The 16,319-nt window shown below is 46.1% G+C and overlaps 1 protein-coding gene across 1 annotated transcript; it reads left to right on the top strand.

Annotated features, from left to right (window-relative positions):
• The first annotated feature begins 11,082 nt into the window (after positions 1-11,082).
• LOC144485774 (uncharacterized) lies at positions 11,083-12,513 on the top strand. The gene is made up of 2 exons (XM_078203856.1): positions 11,083-11,826; positions 11,995-12,513. The coding sequence occupies exons 1-2, from the start codon at positions 11,083-11,085 to the stop codon at positions 12,511-12,513; spliced, it is 1,263 nt and encodes a 420-aa protein (XP_078059982.1).
• The last annotated feature ends 3,806 nt before the right edge of the window (positions 12,514-16,319 follow it).

A 16,319-nucleotide genomic window follows, 5' to 3' on the forward strand; every position in this document is an offset into this window, starting at 1 on the left:
TCATGTCACACTATTTGTAACTCCCACAGTTGCGTGGACCTGCAGAGTTTCACTGGCTGTCTTGTCTGGAGACAATACACATCTTTTTAGCCTGTCTTGTTGCTCTCTCCACTCACATTGTTTTGTCTCTTAAAGACTTGATTAGTTGTAAGTATTTGCATTCCAACCATTATTCATGTAAATTGAGTCTGTGTCTTTATAAGCTCTGTTTGTGAACAGAATTCCCACTCACCTGAAGAAGGGGCTAAGAGCTCCGAAAGCTTGTGTGGCTTTTGCTACCAAATAAACCTGTTGGACTTTAACCTGGTGTTGTTAAACTTCTTACTGTGCTTACCCCAGTCCAACGCTGGCATCTCCACATCGTTATTATATGGGACAGATTTACTTCTGGTCCTGTAATAAATGCATTTATTATTTCCAGTCTTGTAATATAGTCCTGTAGCTACGTTATATATTTCCAGTCATAGAGTCATTCCAGCACAGAAGGAGTCCATTGGATAACTCGAGTCCATACTGACTCTCACAGTAATTTCATAGTTTTTCATGATATTCACAGTGACTTCATTGCAGTGTTAATGTCAGCATCCTTGTGACACTAGTTAATAAATTATCAAAAATAAACTGTAAACTGTCTGTCGAGCAATTCTGTCCGTCTGGAGTGGGTCCCATTCTGTAACCCTGCAGCACCCATCCAATCTCATTTAGAAATTATTGATCATCTCTGCTTGACTACCCCCACAGGCAGCAAGTTCAAGACCATCATCAATCGCAACCCCCTGTATCTTCATCAACTGGAGCCATCCTATCCATTAAATATATTTTTAGTTCAATCATAGCTGAGGTATTTGTATCATCGATAGTCACAGGTGAGGTGCCTGAAGATTGGAGGGTGGCAAATGTTGTGCCTTTGTTTAAAAAGGGCTGCAGGGAGAAGCCTGGGAACTATAGGTCAGTGAGCCTCACATCTGTGGTGGGTAAGTTGTTGGAAGGTATTTTGAGAGACAGGATCTACAGGCATTTAGAGACGCAAGTACTGATTAGGGACAGTCAGCATGGCTTTGTGAGTGGAAAATCATGTCTCACAAATTTGATTGAGTTTTTTGAAGGGGTAACCAAGAAGGTAGATGAGGGCAGTGCAGTCGATGTTGTCTACATGGACTTTAGCAAGGCCTTTGACAAGGTACTGCCTGGTAGGTTGTTGCATAAGGTTAATTCTTACGGGACCCAGGGTGAGGTAGCTATATGGATACAAAATTGGCTTCTTGACAGAAGCCAGAGGGTGGTTGTAGAGGGTTGACCAGCGGTGTGCCTCAGGAATCCGTGCTGGGTCCACTGTTATTTGTCATTTATATTAATGATTTGGATGAGAATATAGGAGGCATGGTTAGTAAGTTTGCAGATGACACAAAGATTGGTGGCATAGTGGACAGTGAAGAAGGTTATCTCAGATTGCAATGGGATCTTGATTTATTGGGCCAGTGGGCTGACGAATGGCAGATGGAGTTTAATATAGATAAAGGCAAGGTGATGCATTTTGGTAGATTGAACCAGGGCAGGACTTACTCAGTTAATGGTAGGGCGTTGGGGAGAGTTACAGAACAAAGAGATCTCGGGGTACAGGTTCATAGCTCCTTGAAAGTGGAGTCACAGGTGGACAGAGTGGTGAAGAAGGCATTCGGCATGCTTGGTTTCATTGGTCAGGACAATGAATACGGGAGTTGGGATGTCTTGTTGAAGTTGCACAAGATATTGGTAAAGCCACACTTGGAATACTGTGAACAGTTCTGGTCACCCTATTATAGAAAGGATATTATTAAACTTGAAAGAGTGTAGAAAATACTTACTAGGATGCTACCCAGACTTGGTGGTTTGAATTATAAGGAGAGGCTGAATAGACTGAAACTTTTTTCTCTGGAGCGTAGGAGGCTGACGGGTGATCTTATAAAGGTCTATAAAACAATGAGGGACATAGATCAGCTAGCTCGTAAATATCTTTTCCCAAAGGTAGGGGAGTCTAAAACTAGAGGGCATAGGTTTAAGGGGAGGAAGGAGAGATACAAAAGGGTCCAGAGGGGCAACTTTTTCACACAGGGTGGTGAGTGTCTGGAACAAGCTGCCAGAGATAGTAGTAGAGGCGGGTACAATTTTGTCTTTTAAAAAGCATTTCGACAGTGACATGGGTAAGATGGGTATAGAGGGATATGGGCCAAATGCGGGCAATTGGGATTAGCTTAGGGGTTTAAAAAAAAGGTGGCATGGACAAGTTCGGCCAAAGAGCCTGTTTCCTCTATGACTCTACAAAGACATATATCTGTCTGGCCACCTGCATGGAGATTTTCAGCTCTCTGTGTCCAGGACAGGAAGCAGTGAGCATGGATCTGTCAATCAGCCTCAATCAGCCCCTTCAGGAGAATTGGGAGGGTGAATATTAGATACAGCAGAGTGAGAATGGAGGGAGAGTGTGTGGGATGGAGATTTACAACTTTGGGAATGAGATTAGTATTAGTGAAAAAGTAGCACTGGAGAAATTAATGGGGTTGGAAGTGAATAAATCCCCAAAAAACTGCTGATCTACATCCCAGAGTGTTGGAAGAGGTGGCTGTGGAGATAGTGGATACATTGGTGGTCATCTTTCCAAATTCTATAGATTGTGGAATTTTTGCTGCAGATTGGAAGGTGGTAAATGTAACCCCACTGTTTAAGGAGGGAGAGAGAAAACGGGGAACCACAGACCCATTAGCCTGACATCAGCCGGAGGGAAAATGCTACAATCTATTGTACAGGATGTGATAACAGATGAATATGCATATTCAGAACAGGGGTACGTCCCTCGCACCTGCTCCACCATTCAATACGTGCACAGCTGATCTGATTGTAACCTCAACTTCACATTCCCGCCGACCCCCTGATAAACTTTCACCCCCTTGCTTATTAAGAATCTATCCAGCTCTGCCTTCAAAAGATTCAGAGACTCTGCGTCCACTGCCCTTTAAGAAAGAGAGTTCCAGACATTCAGACCCTCTGAGAGGAACAAGTTCTTCTGTTATTTGTTTTAATCAAGCCGCCTCTTACTCTTCTAAACTCCAGTAGATACAAGTCTAGCCTGTCCAATCATTCCTCATTAGACAAACCAGCCATTTCAGGTATTAGTCCAGTAAACCTTCTCTGAGCTGTTTCCAATGTGTTTACATCTTTCCTAAGTGAGAGCCATACTGTACACAGTACTCCAGATGGTTTCACCAATATCCTGTATAACTGAAGCATAATCTCCCTACTTTTTTATTCAATTCCCTTCACAATAAACATTCTATTAGCTTTCCCAATTCCCTGCGGTACCTGTATACCGGTCTTTTGTGATTCATGCACTGGGACACCCAGATCCCTCTGCAATCCCAGCTCGGCAATCTCACACCATTTAAATGATAAGCTTCTCTTTTATTCTTCCTGCCAAAATGGATGATTTGACTTTTTGCCACATTATATTCCATTTGGCAGATCTTTGCCCCGGTCTTAACATGTCTATATATTTTTGTAACCAAAAAGAGAAGATGCTGGAAAATCTCAGCCGGTCTGGCAGCATTTGTAAGGAGAGAAAAGAGCTGACGTTTCGAGTCCAGATGACCCTTTGTCAAAGCTAAAAGGCAGAGAAAGTGGGAGATATTTATACTGCCGGGTGAGGGAATTAGAAATGAATCATAGCCACAGAAACCAGGGGAAAAGACTGCTCATAGCTGTCCACAGAGAGAATAAAGGGTATGAATGGCCAAAAGAGAGAGGGGGTGGCTGGGGGGGGGGGGGGGGGGGGGGGGAGGGGGGAGGGAGAATGAATGGGACAAGGTAAGATTTAGGAAAGGGGGAGAAAAGGTAAGGGAAGGGGAATAAATTAGGGGGAAAGAGTGGGAGGGGGGAAGAAAAATGAAGAAACACAATAAAGAAATAAAAAGAAATTAAAGAAATAAAAATACATATTTTTGTCGTCTCCTTATGTCATCTTCACAACTTTCCTACCTATCTTTATGCCATTAGCCAAATTAGCAACCACCCACTCAGTCCTTTCACCGAAGTCTAAGGGCTAAAAGGGGTCACGAGAAAGCATTGGGCAGCAGGATTAAGGAAAATCCCAAGGCTTTTTATACATATATAAAGAGCAACAGGGAGAGGGTCGGCCCACTCAAGGACAGTCGAGGGAATCTATGCGTGGAGCCAGAGGAAATGGCGATGTATTAAATGAGTACTTTGCGTCCGTATTCACCAAAGAGAAGGACTTGGTGGATGATGAGTCTGGGAAAAGGTGTGTGGATAGTTTGAGTCATGTTGAGATCAAAAAGGAGGAGGTATTGGGGTTCTTGAGAAACATTAAGTTACTCAAGTCCCCAGGGCCTAAAGGGATATACCTCAGAATACTGAGAAAGGCAAGGAAGGAAATTGCTGGGGCCTTGAGAGAAATCTTTGTATCCTCACTGGCTGCAGGGGAGGTTCCAGAGGATTGGAGAATAGCCAATGTTGTTCCTTTGTTTAAGAAGGGTAGCAAGAATAATCCAGGTAATTACAGGTCGGTGAGCCTTACATCAGTGGTCGGGAAATTATTGGAGAGGGTTCTTCGAGACAGGATTTATTCCCATTTGGAAATAAGTGGACGTATTAGCAAGAGGCAACATGGCTTTGTGAAGGGGAGGTCGTGTCTCAGTAACTTGATCGAGTTTTTCAAGGAAGTGATGAAGATGATTGATGAGGGCAGGGCAATGAATGTTGTCCACATGGACTTCAGTAAGGGTCCCTCATGGCAGACTGGTGCAGAAGGTGAAGTTGCATGGGATCAGAGGTGAGCTGGCAAGGTGGACACAAAACTGGCTCGGTCATGGAAGACAGTGGGTAGCAGTGGAAGGGTGCATTTCTGAATGGAGGGCTGTGACAAGTGGTGTTCCTCAGGGATCAGTGCTGGGACCTTTGCTGTTTGTAATATATATAAATAATTTGGAGGAAAATGTAACTGGTTTCATTAGTAAGTTTGTGGACGACACAAATGTTGGTGGATTTGCGGATAGTGATGAGGACCATCAGAGGATACAGCAGGATATAGATCGGTTGGAGACTTGGGCAGAGAGATGGCAGATGGAGTTTAATCTGGACAAATGTGAGGTAATGCATTTTGGAAGGTCTATTACAGATAGGAAATATACAGTAAATGGCAGAACCCTTATGAGTATTGATAGGCAGAGGGATCTGGGTGTACAGGTACACAGGTCACTGAAAGTGACAACGCAGGTGGAGAAGGTAGTCAAGGAGGCATACGGCATGCTTGCCTTCATCGGCCGGGGTATTGAGTTTAAAAATTGGCAAGTCATGTTGCAGCTTTATAGAACCTTAGTTTGACCGCACTTGGAATATAGTATTCAATTCTGGTCAGCATACTACCAGAAGGATGTGGAAGCTTTGGAGAAGGTACAGAAAAGATTACCAGGATGTTGCTTTGCATGGAGAGCATTAGCTATGAGGAGAGGTTGGAGAAACTTGGTTTGTTCTCACTGGAACGACAGAGGTTGAGGGGCAACCTGATAGAAGTCTACAAGATTGTGAGAGCGGATAGTCAGAAGCTTTTTCCCAGGGTGGAAGAGCCAATTACTTAGGGGGCATAGGTTTAAGGAGTGAGGGACAAGGTTTAAAGGAGATGGATGAGGCAGGTCTTTTTACACAGAGGGTGGTGAGTGCCTGGAACTCGCTGCCGACGGAGGTAGTGGAAGCAGATACAATAGTGACTTTTAAGGGGTGTCTTGACAAATACACGAATAGGATGTGAATGGAGAGATATGGTCCCTGGAAGGGTAGGGGTTAAGTCGGGCAGCATGGTAGGTGCAGGCTTGGAGGGCCGAAGGGCCTGTTCCTGTGATGTAATTTTCTTTGTTCTTTGTAAGTCATCTATATCAATTATAAAACATTGGAGCCCCAGCACTGTAGTCTTTGACAGAGCACTCATTACATCTTGACAACCAGATAACGACCTACATATGTCGAGTGTTTCCTGCTAGCTAGCCAATCTTCTATTCACGTCAATATGTTATCCCCACAGCATGAACTTTTATTTGTTGCAATAACCTTTGATGTGGCACCTTATCAAATGCCTTCTGGAAATCTAAGTACATTAAAATATACTTTAGGGAAGGAAATCTCCCATACTTACCGAGCCTGATTCTCAACTGTGCTCCAAGGGCACCTGGGGATGGGCAATAAATGCTGGCCAGCCAGCGACGCCCATGTCCCACGAATGGATAACAATGTGTGGAATGTACAGACTGGGGGAACAATGGGTGGGGGCGGGGCTCCCGGGTCCGCGCGCCTGAACCCGGAAACGTCAGCGCGGAGCTGAGTGATTGCTATTGGCTGATTCAGGCAGAGCTCCATTGTGCCCTCACAATGAGAAGTTTAACAACACCAGGTTAAAGTCAAACAGGTTTATTTGGTAGCAAAAGCCACACAAGCTTTCGGAGCTGCAAGCCCCCCACTCACCTGAAGAAGGGGCTTGCAGCTCCGAAAGCTTGTGTGGCTTTTGCTACCAAATAAACCTGTTGGACTTTAACCTGGTGTTGTTAAACTTCTTACTGTGTTTACCCCAGTCCAACGCCGGCATCTCCACATCATGACCGTCACAATGACTCAGAGGGGCGTTCCCAGCACACACTGTCCCATTGACAGCAATATCACTGGTTACAGAAGCAGCACACTGCGGATTGGACACCAGCTCAGCGCGGCTGGCGGTCACCGCCCCGCCCACCCCCACGTGGGCTCGGGTTCCGCCCCCTCATTGTCCACATGCGGCAGATTGACCAATGGCAACGCCTGGAGGACCGGATGAACGCTGGTCCTCCAGCCAATCAGAGTCTGGGTCTTGTGTTAGTGGCTGCATGGAGCTTCCATTGTCTGTCGAACAAAGCTGCTGCTCTCTGTCTGAATGAAGATTGAGCTTCAGACAGACTCAAACCTCCTGTCGCCAACACCTGTGAGTAAAACACTTTTCTCCCCTTTCCATTTCTTTTCTCATTCTGGGGGAAATTGGGGACTTGCAGCAACTGAAGGGAAAGGAAGTGAATCCAGGGAGGCTGCAGACTCTGGAAAGATTGGCCCAGGTCTGTCTGTCTCTCTTTTTTAAAGACATTGACATCCTTTGCTCCCTCAGCTTGACTCATTTATTTGTCTGGATAAAGCATGGTCTCTTTCCTGATGTTCACAATTAAAAGGATGTTTTCTCCAGGAGATGGCTGACATTTAAGGGCACAGTAAATTAATATTGTGCACATGAATGACCGAGACATGTCAGACTTATGATCAATAGAATCATAGAGTAATCGAATCCGACAGTCCAGAAGGAGGCCATTCGGCCCATCGAATCTGCACTGACCACAACCCATAGAGGTTTACAGCACGGAAACAGGCCCTTCGGCTCAACTTGACCATACCGCCCTTTTTTTTTAAACCCCTAAGCGAGTCTCAATTGCCTGCATTTAGCCCACATCCCTCTATATCCATTGTAACCATGTAACTGTCTAAATGCTTTTTAAAAGACAGAATTATACCCGCCTCTACTACTACCTCTGGCAGCTTGTTCCAGACACTCATTATCCTCTGTGTGAAAAAATTGCCCCTCTAGACCCTTTTGTATCTCTCCCTTCTCACCTTAAACCTATGCTCTCCAGTTTTAGACTCCCCTACCTTTGGGAAAGATATTGACTATCTAGCTGATCTGTGCCCCTCATTATTTTATAGACCTCTATAACATCACCCCTCAGCCGTCTACACTCCAGAGAAAAAAGTCCCAGTCTATTCAGCCTTTCCTTATAACTCAAACCATCAAGGCCTGGTAGCATCCTAGTAATTTTTTTCTGCACTCTTTCTGGTTTAATATCCTTTCTATAATAGGGTGACCTGAACTGAACATAGCATTCCAAGTGTGGCCTTACCAATGTCTTGTACAACTTCAACAAGACGTCCCAACTTCTGCATTCAATGTTCTGACTGATGAAACCAAGCATGCCGAATGCCTTCTTCACCACTCTGTCCACCCGTGTCTCCACTTTCAAGAAGCTATGAACCTGTACCCCCAGATCTCTTTGTTCTGTAACTCTCTCCAATGCCCTACCATTAACTGAGTAAGTCCTGCCTTGGTTCAATCTACCAAAATGCATCACCTCGCATTTACCTAAATTAAACTCCATCTGCCATTCGTCAGCCCACTGGTCCAATTGATCAAGATCCCATTGCAATCCGGGATAACCTTCTTCACTGTCCACTATGCTACCAATCTTGGTGTCATCTGCAAACTTACTAACCAATGCCTCCTATATTCTCATCCAAATCATTAATATAAATGACAAATAACAGTGGACCCAGCACTGATCCCTGAGGCACACCGCTGGTCACAGGCCTCCAGTTTGAAAAACAACCCTCTGCAACCACCCTCCGGCTTCTGTCATCAAGCCAATTTTGTATCCATTTAGCTACCTCAGCCTGGATCCCGTGAGATTTAAACTTATGCACCAACCTACCATGCGGTACCTTGTCAAAGGCCTTGCTAAAGTCCATGTAGACAACATCAACTGCACTGCCCTCATCTACCTTCTTGGTCCTTCAAAAAACTCAATCAAATTTGTGAGACATGATTTTCCACTCACAAAGCCATGCTGACTGTCCCTAATCAGTCCTTGCGTCTCTAAATGCCTGTAGATCCTGTCTCTCAAAATACCTTCCAACAACTTACCCACCACAGATGTGAGGCTCGCTGGCCTGCAGTTCCCAGGCTTTTCCCTGCAGCCCTTTTTAAACAAAGGCACAACATTTGCCACTCTCCAATCTTCAGGCACCTCACCTGTGACTATCGGTGATTCAAATATCTCTGCTCGGGGACCCGCAATTTCCTCCCTAGCCTCCCACAATGTCCTGGGATACACTTCATCTGGTCCCGGGGATTTATCTACCTTGGCCCTATCCTCTTAACTCCAACTAGCTTTTACCCTACTAGTCCCCCAACACTAAGGGGCAATTTAGAATCCACCTAACCTGCACATGTTTGGGAGGAAACCGAAGGACGCGGAGGAAACCCACGCAGACATGAGGAGAACGTGCAGACTCCACACAGACAGTGACCTAAACCGGGAATTGAACCCATGTCCCTGGCGCTGTGAGGCAGCCGTGCTAACCACTGTGTCACTTTGCCGCCCTCTAATTTCACTGATGTCACCAAAATTGATGATGTGATAAATAGTGAGGAGCAAAGCCTTAGATTACAGGAGGATGTAGACAGGCTGGTTCGATGGACAGAGCAATGGCAAATGGAATTTAACCCTGGAATGTATGAGGTAGTTCATTTATGGAGAACTAACAAGACAAGGGAATATACACTGAATGGTCGGATGCTAGAAGTACAGAGGACCAGAAGGACCTTGGGGTGCATGTCCATAGGACCCTGAAGGTGCCAGGACTGGTAGATGAAATGGTTAAGAAGGAATATGGGATACTTTCCATTCTTAGCTGAATATAAGAACAAGGAGGTTATGATGGAGTTGTGCAAAATGCACACAGCCAGAGTTCTGTGTGCAAATCTGGTCACTACACAAGAGGAAGGATGTGATTGAATGAGAGAAGGTGTGGAGCAGATTCGCCAGGAGTGTTTGCCTTGGCTGGAGTGTTTCAGGTATGAGGAAAAGATGGTCAGGCTGGAGTTGTTCTCCCTGGAGCAGAGAAGACTCAGGAAGGGATTTGATTGAGGTGTACAAAATTATCAAGGCCGTAGATCGGAAGGAACTTTTCCCTTTGCAAACGGGTCCATAACCAGGGGGCAAAGATTTAAGGTAAGGGGCAGAAAATAAAGAGGGGATTTGAGGAAAAACATTTTCACCGAGAGGGTGGTGGGGATCTGGAACTCTCTGCCTGAAAGGTTGGTAGAGGCGACAACCTTCACAACATTTAAGAAGCATTTAGATGAGTAATTGAAACATGATAGCACACCAGGCTATGGAGTAAGTGCTGGAAAATGGGATTGAAATAGATAGGTGCTTAATAGGCGGCACAGACAAGATGGGCCAAAGGGCCACTTGCTATGCTGTAAAATTGTATGACTTTATCAAGACAGAGATGTGTCTAGTGTTCTTATATGGCACAGATTAGATAGATTATTCATGGCTTCGTAATAAAGTACATTCTGATTATTTCTAGTCATGGTCAGTACAGCACAGGAGTCCATTCAGCAACCTGAGTCCTTGCTGACTGTCTGTCGAGTAATTCTGTCAGTTTGGAATGGCTTCTGTAACCTGGCAGCACCCATCCAATCTCATCTCGAAATTATTGATCATCTCTGCTTGACTACCCTCATAGGCAGCAAGTTCAAGACCATGATCAATCACAACCCCCTGTATCTTAACCAACTGAAGGAATCCTAGACATTAAACACATTGTTAGTCCAGTCAGATAGACATATATCTGTCTGGCAGCCTGCATGGAGATTTCCAGCTCTCTGTGTCCAGGGCAGGAAGCAGTGAGCATGGATCTGCCAATCAGCCTCAATCAGCACCTTCAGGAGAATTGGGAAGGGTGAATATTAGATACAGCAGAGTGAGAATGGAGGGAGAGTGTGTGGGATGGAGATTTACAACTTTGGGAATGAGAGAGAAAATAATGTTCTGTCCTGAATTTCTATCCTGCACCAACAGTGATGACTTTTGTAAACTCCTTTTACTCCTGTATCAGAAGGTGAGGATTTACAGACAGAAATCTCAAACCAAACCATCAACATCTGACAGAGTAACTCATTCATCAGGACCTGAATATCATTGGCCTTTGAATCTAGAAGGAGAAATGTTTCTCTATTCTGTCTGCTTCATAAAAGTTTAAACATCAGTGTGACTGGGATAGCACCGAACAACACACACACACCCGAGTGAGAGTGTTCCAGTGCACTGAGTGTGGAAAGAGCTTTAACCAGTTACACAGCCTCAAAATACATCGCAGCATTCACAGCGGGGAGAGACTGTACCCACGTTCTGTGTGAGATTTAAGTGATTGTTTAACCTGGAGAGTCACAAGGACACCCGCATCATGGGGAGACTGTGGAAATGTGAGGACTGTGGGAAGAGATACAGAATTCCATCTGAGCTGCAAATTCATGAATGCAGTTACAAGGCGGGGACACCATTCACCTGCCCTGACTGTGGGAAGGGATTCACTTTGTCATCCAGCTTGCAGAGACACCAGCGAGTTCACGCTGGGGGGACACCATTCACCTGCTCTGACTGTGGGAAGGGATTCACTTTGTCATCCAGCTTGCAGAGACACCAGCGAGTTCACACTGGGGAGACACCATTCACCTGCCCTGACTGTGGGAAGGGATTCACTCTGTTATCCAGCTTGCAGAGACACCAGCGAGTTCACACTGGGGAGAGGCCATTCACCTGCTCTGACTGTGGGAAGGGATTCACTCAGTTATTCCAGCTGCTGAGTCACAAAGTCACTCACAGCCAGGAGAGACCCTTTAAATGCTCTGACTGTGGGAGCGGATTCAAAAGCTCTCGGGTACTGATTTCCCACCAGCGCATTCACACTGGGGAGAGACCGTTCAGCTGCACTCACTGCACAAAGAGGTTTAGAACATCATCCAACCTGCGCGTACACCGGCGAGTTCACACTGGGGAGAAACCATTCCTTTGTTCTGAGTGTGGGGTGGGATTCGCTCAGTTATCCACTTTGCTGAGACACCAGCGAGTTCATACCAGGGAGAAGCCGTTCACATGCTCAGTGTGTGGGAACAGCTATGTTCAATTATCCAGCCTGCTGAACCACAACGTCACTCACAGCAATGAGAGACCCTTTAAATGCTCTGACTGTGGGAGCGGCTTCAAAAGCTCTCAGGAACTGGTGTCCCACCATTGCATTCACACTGAGGAGAGACCGTTCAGCTGCTCTCACTGCACAAAGAGGTTTAAATGGTCATCCACCCTACGGACACACCAGCGAGTTCACACTGGGGAGTGGCCGTTCACCTGCTCTCAGTGTGGGAAGGGGTTCACTCAGTCATCCCACCTGCTGAAACACCAGCGAGTTCACACTGGGGAGAGACCGTTCACCTGCTCGGTGTGTGGGAAGGGATTCGCTCAGTTATCCAACTTGCTGAGGCACAATCTCACTCACACCAGTGAGAAACCCTTTAAATGCTCTGACTGTGAGAGCGGCTTCAAAAGCTCTCGAGAACTGAAGTCCCACCAGCGCATTCACACTGAGGAGAGACCGCTCAGCTGCTCTCACTGCACAAAGAAGTTTAAATTGTCATCCGGCCTGCGGGCACACCAGCGAGTTCACACCGGGGAGAGGCCATTCACCTGCACCGTGTGTGGGAAGGGATTCACTCAGTTCTCCAGCCTGCAGACACACCAGCGAGTTCACACCGGGGAGAGACCATTCACCTGCTCCGTGTGTGGGAAGGGATTCACTCGGTCATCCCACCTGCTGAGACACCAGCGAATTCACAAGTGATGACAGGGGTTGGATTCTGTTGTTATTGCTGCTGTTAATCACATCCAGGACTGAAGCATGTTCATTCTGACAGTGGGTGAAGTGGGAGGGTTGGAGGGTATCTTTCTGCTGGACTGGCCGGTCTCATGACTTTGCTTCCAATGGGCTGATGCTCTTTGAGCCTGGGAGAGCACATTTCCACTGAAATGCTCCACAAAGGCTGATGAAAGACATATATTTTATCCTGGATGTAAATAGTTTTTCCCACCACTACAGACAGATCTAAAATAAATAAACTTGTCTCTGTTCCATTGAGTCGACAGCACCGGGCCGGGTCAGTCGTGTAACTAAGTCTGCACGCTAGATTTTAGTGAAACCCAACCATTTTCAGGTTAATTTCAATTACATTCACAGAAATGAAAGGTCAAAATGTCATTTTGTTCTTGCACTGAGATAAGAAGCCGTTTAATGTTCAGTATAATCACTCGCATGTATTCATGAAGGGTTATTACATCAATAGGAATCAGCCAGAAACAGGCGACTGACCAAATAGTGAACCTCAGTTAAGTTTCAATTGAAGGATAAGTTATTAATAATCAGCAGTTAATGGGAAGTCACTTTGGGATATTTCTGTATTTCTCCATCAGCTTTTCTTATGAGGACATGAAGGTGGTGTCAGAGCTGGGAAAGAAATGGGATGAGCCTTGGACTCTCTCCCTATCAGGAACACACACACTGTCCTTGACTGTTGAGTCTGTCTGAATGAATGGAACTCCTGTAAAGACATCAAGATAACAGACAGAGCTGAAAGGAAGGCATTGTCCTAAGTTGAAGAGCTTGTGAGTGATTAGCTGGAACCAATGGAGTTGACTCTATTGACAAATTATAGACCAATTAGCCGTTTCCAACCACTTAGAGTCATAGAGGTTTACAGCATGGAAACAGGCCCTTTGGCCCAACTTGTCCATGCCGCCTTTTGTTTTTAAAAAAACCCTAAGCTAATCCCAATTGCCCGCATTTGGCGCATATCCCTCGATATCCATCGTACCCATGTAACTATCTAAATGCATTTTAAAAGACAAAATTGTACCCGCCTCTACTACCACTTCAGGCAGATTGTTCCAGACACTTATCACCCTCTGTGTGAAAGAATTGCCCCTCTGGACACTTCTATATCTTGACATGTGCCTGAGGTGGGCTCACAACATCTTTTGAGTGTAAAGAGAGGGATCCACCTTTGTGAACATGGAGTGTGGAGAAGCGATTTGGATCTTCAGGGACAGTTGAGCTTCCTCCTATCAGCGTGAAGGTTGTTTCCAATACAGCTCAGGGGCAGATGAGTAGTTTGTCCTGGCACTGGTTCAGTGATGGGTTCCCTGCCAGTCGAAACCCCAGGAAGGTGCCGCCTGTGCTTCTCAGAGGCAGTGACTGTTTCTCTGTCAGCCCCAGGAGTTCACGTTGTCGTCCACTTCTCTTGGATTGATCACTGATTAGAAAGTGTGGAGTTGGTAGAGTTTCATTGATGAGTAAACTTTACCTTATTTCCCACTCCGTTAGTTAGGTGATAAAGAACAAAGAAAATTACAGCACAGTAATAGGCCCTTCGGCCCTCCAAGCCTGCAACGACCATGCTGCCCACCTGAATGAAAACCCTCTGCCCTTTCCGGGACCATGTCCCTCTATTCCCAAGTTATTCATTTATTTGTCAAGACACCCCTTAGAAGTCACTATCGTATCTGCTTCCACTACCTCCCCTGGGAAGGGAAGTTTCTAAATGTTACATATAAACAATAAACTTTGATAGTATTGACTGATTTGGTGTCTGACTCTTTGCTTGATGGTTGAGTCGGTGCAGACTCAATGGGCTGAGTGGCCTCCTTCCGCACTGGAGGAATTCTATGATTCTCAATGGAGATCACAAATGCTGACAATACCGGAGATGAGGGGTTTGGATTATGAGGAGAGGCTGAGGAGACTGGGTTTGTACTCGTTGGAGTTTAGAAGGATGAGGGGGGATCTTATGGAGACTTATAAGATAATGCGGGGGCTGGATAGGGTGGAGGCGGAGAGATTCTTTCCACTTAGTAAGGAAGTTAAAACTAGAGGACACAGACTCAAAATAAAGGGGGGTCGGTTTAAGACAGAGTTGAGGAGGAACTTCTTCTCCCAGAGGGTGGTGAATCTCTGGAATTCTCTGCCCACTGAGGTGGTGGAGGCTACCTCGCTGAATATGTTTAAAGCGCGGATGGATGGATTCCTGATCGGTAAGGGAATTAAGGGTTATGGGGATCAGGCGGGTAAGTGGTACTGATCCACGTCAGATCAGCCATGATCTTATTGAATGGCGGGGCAGGCTCGAGGGGCTAGATGGCCTACTCCTGCTCCTATTTCTTATGTTCTTATGTTCTTAATACTCCCAGTGCAGTATAACCATGCTTCTAAACAAGTTGAATATAACATCCCTGCTGTTCAATTCTATCTCTCGAGAATAGAACCCTATTTCTGGGCCCCAGACCTGAGGGAAGATGTGAAGTTCTTAGAGAGGGTGCAGACGAGATTTGCACGAATGGCAACTCACATCATTAAAAAGTAGCTGGATCAGCACTTGGCAAGTCAGAACATTTAAGGCTATGGGCCAGGTGCTGGTAAATGGGATTTGGTGGGAGGTCAGGTGTTTCTTGCGTGTCAGTGCAGACTCGATGGGCTGAAGGGCCTCTCCTGCACTGCACGATTCAATGATGAGGCAATTCAGTTCGTTGGAGAGACTGGAGCAGCTGAAATTTCTCTCTTTAAATCAGTCAAAACATTAGGGTCTAGAATGGGGTCATTCAATGCTGGCACTTTGCATGTCAAACTCTTGTCCGTTCTATTTATTGACAGATCCATGCTCACTGCTTCCTGTCCTGGAGTGGAGATGCCGGCGTTGGACTGGGGTAAACACAGTAAGAAGTTTAACAACACCAGGTTAAAGTCCAACAGGTTTATTTGGTAGCAAAAGCCACACAAGCTTTTGGAGCCTTAAGCCCCTTCTTCAGGTGAGTGGGAATTCTGTTCACAAACAGGGCATATAAAGACACAAACTCAATTTACATGAATAATGCTTGGAATGCGAATACTTACAACTAATCAAGTCTTTAAGGTACAAACAATGTGAGTGGAGAGAGCATCAAGACAGGCTAAAGAGATGTGTATTGGACACTTTCAGCTCTCTGTGTCCTGGACACAGCTGGAAATCTCCATGCAGGCGGCCAGACAGATATATGTCTATCTGACTGGACTAACAATGTGTGGAATGTACAGACTGGGGGAACAATGGGTGGGGGCGGGGCTCCTGGTTCCGCGCGCCTGAACCCGGAGATGTCACCACGGAGCAGAGTGATTGCTATTGGCTGATTCAGGCAGGGCTCCATTGTGCCGTCACAATGACTCAGAGGGGCGTTCCCAGCACACAGTGTCCCATTGGCAGCAAACGCACCGGTTACAGAAGCAGCACACTGCGGATTGGACGCCAGCTCAGCGCGGCTGGCGGTCAAAGCCCCGCCCACCCCCCACGTGGGCTCGGGTTCCGCCCCCTCATTGTCCACATGCGGCGGATTAACCAATGGCAACGCGTGGAGGACCGGATGGGCGCTGGTCCTCCAGCCAATCAGAATCCGGGCCCTGTGTCAATGGCTGCGCGGAGCTTGGTCCATTGTCTGTGAGTAAAGTGTTTGAATTCTGCGCTCCAGAGGACTGCGGAGCTTCAGTCATCAAATATTTTCAAGAGAGAGATTGGTAACTTTTGAGGCATTGAGCAACCTGGGGGATAGTTTGGGAAATATTGGCCC

Source organism: Mustelus asterias, unplaced genomic scaffold (assembly GCF_964213995.1).
Source record: "Mustelus asterias unplaced genomic scaffold, sMusAst1.hap1.1 HAP1_SCAFFOLD_220, whole genome shotgun sequence".
NCBI classification, from domain to species: Eukaryota; Metazoa; Chordata; class Chondrichthyes; order Carcharhiniformes; family Triakidae; genus Mustelus; species Mustelus asterias.

Bases quoted from the DNA above. Each gene is read 5' to 3' on its own strand.
- LOC144485774 (XM_078203856.1), top strand. From the start codon at position 11,083: ATGGGGAGACTGTGGAAATGTGAGGACTGTGGGAAGAGATACAGAATT. The intron at 11,827-11,994 runs GTCACTCACAGC...CGGACACACCAG, and splicing joins CCAGCCTGCTGAACCACAAC to CGAGTTCACACTGGGGAGTG.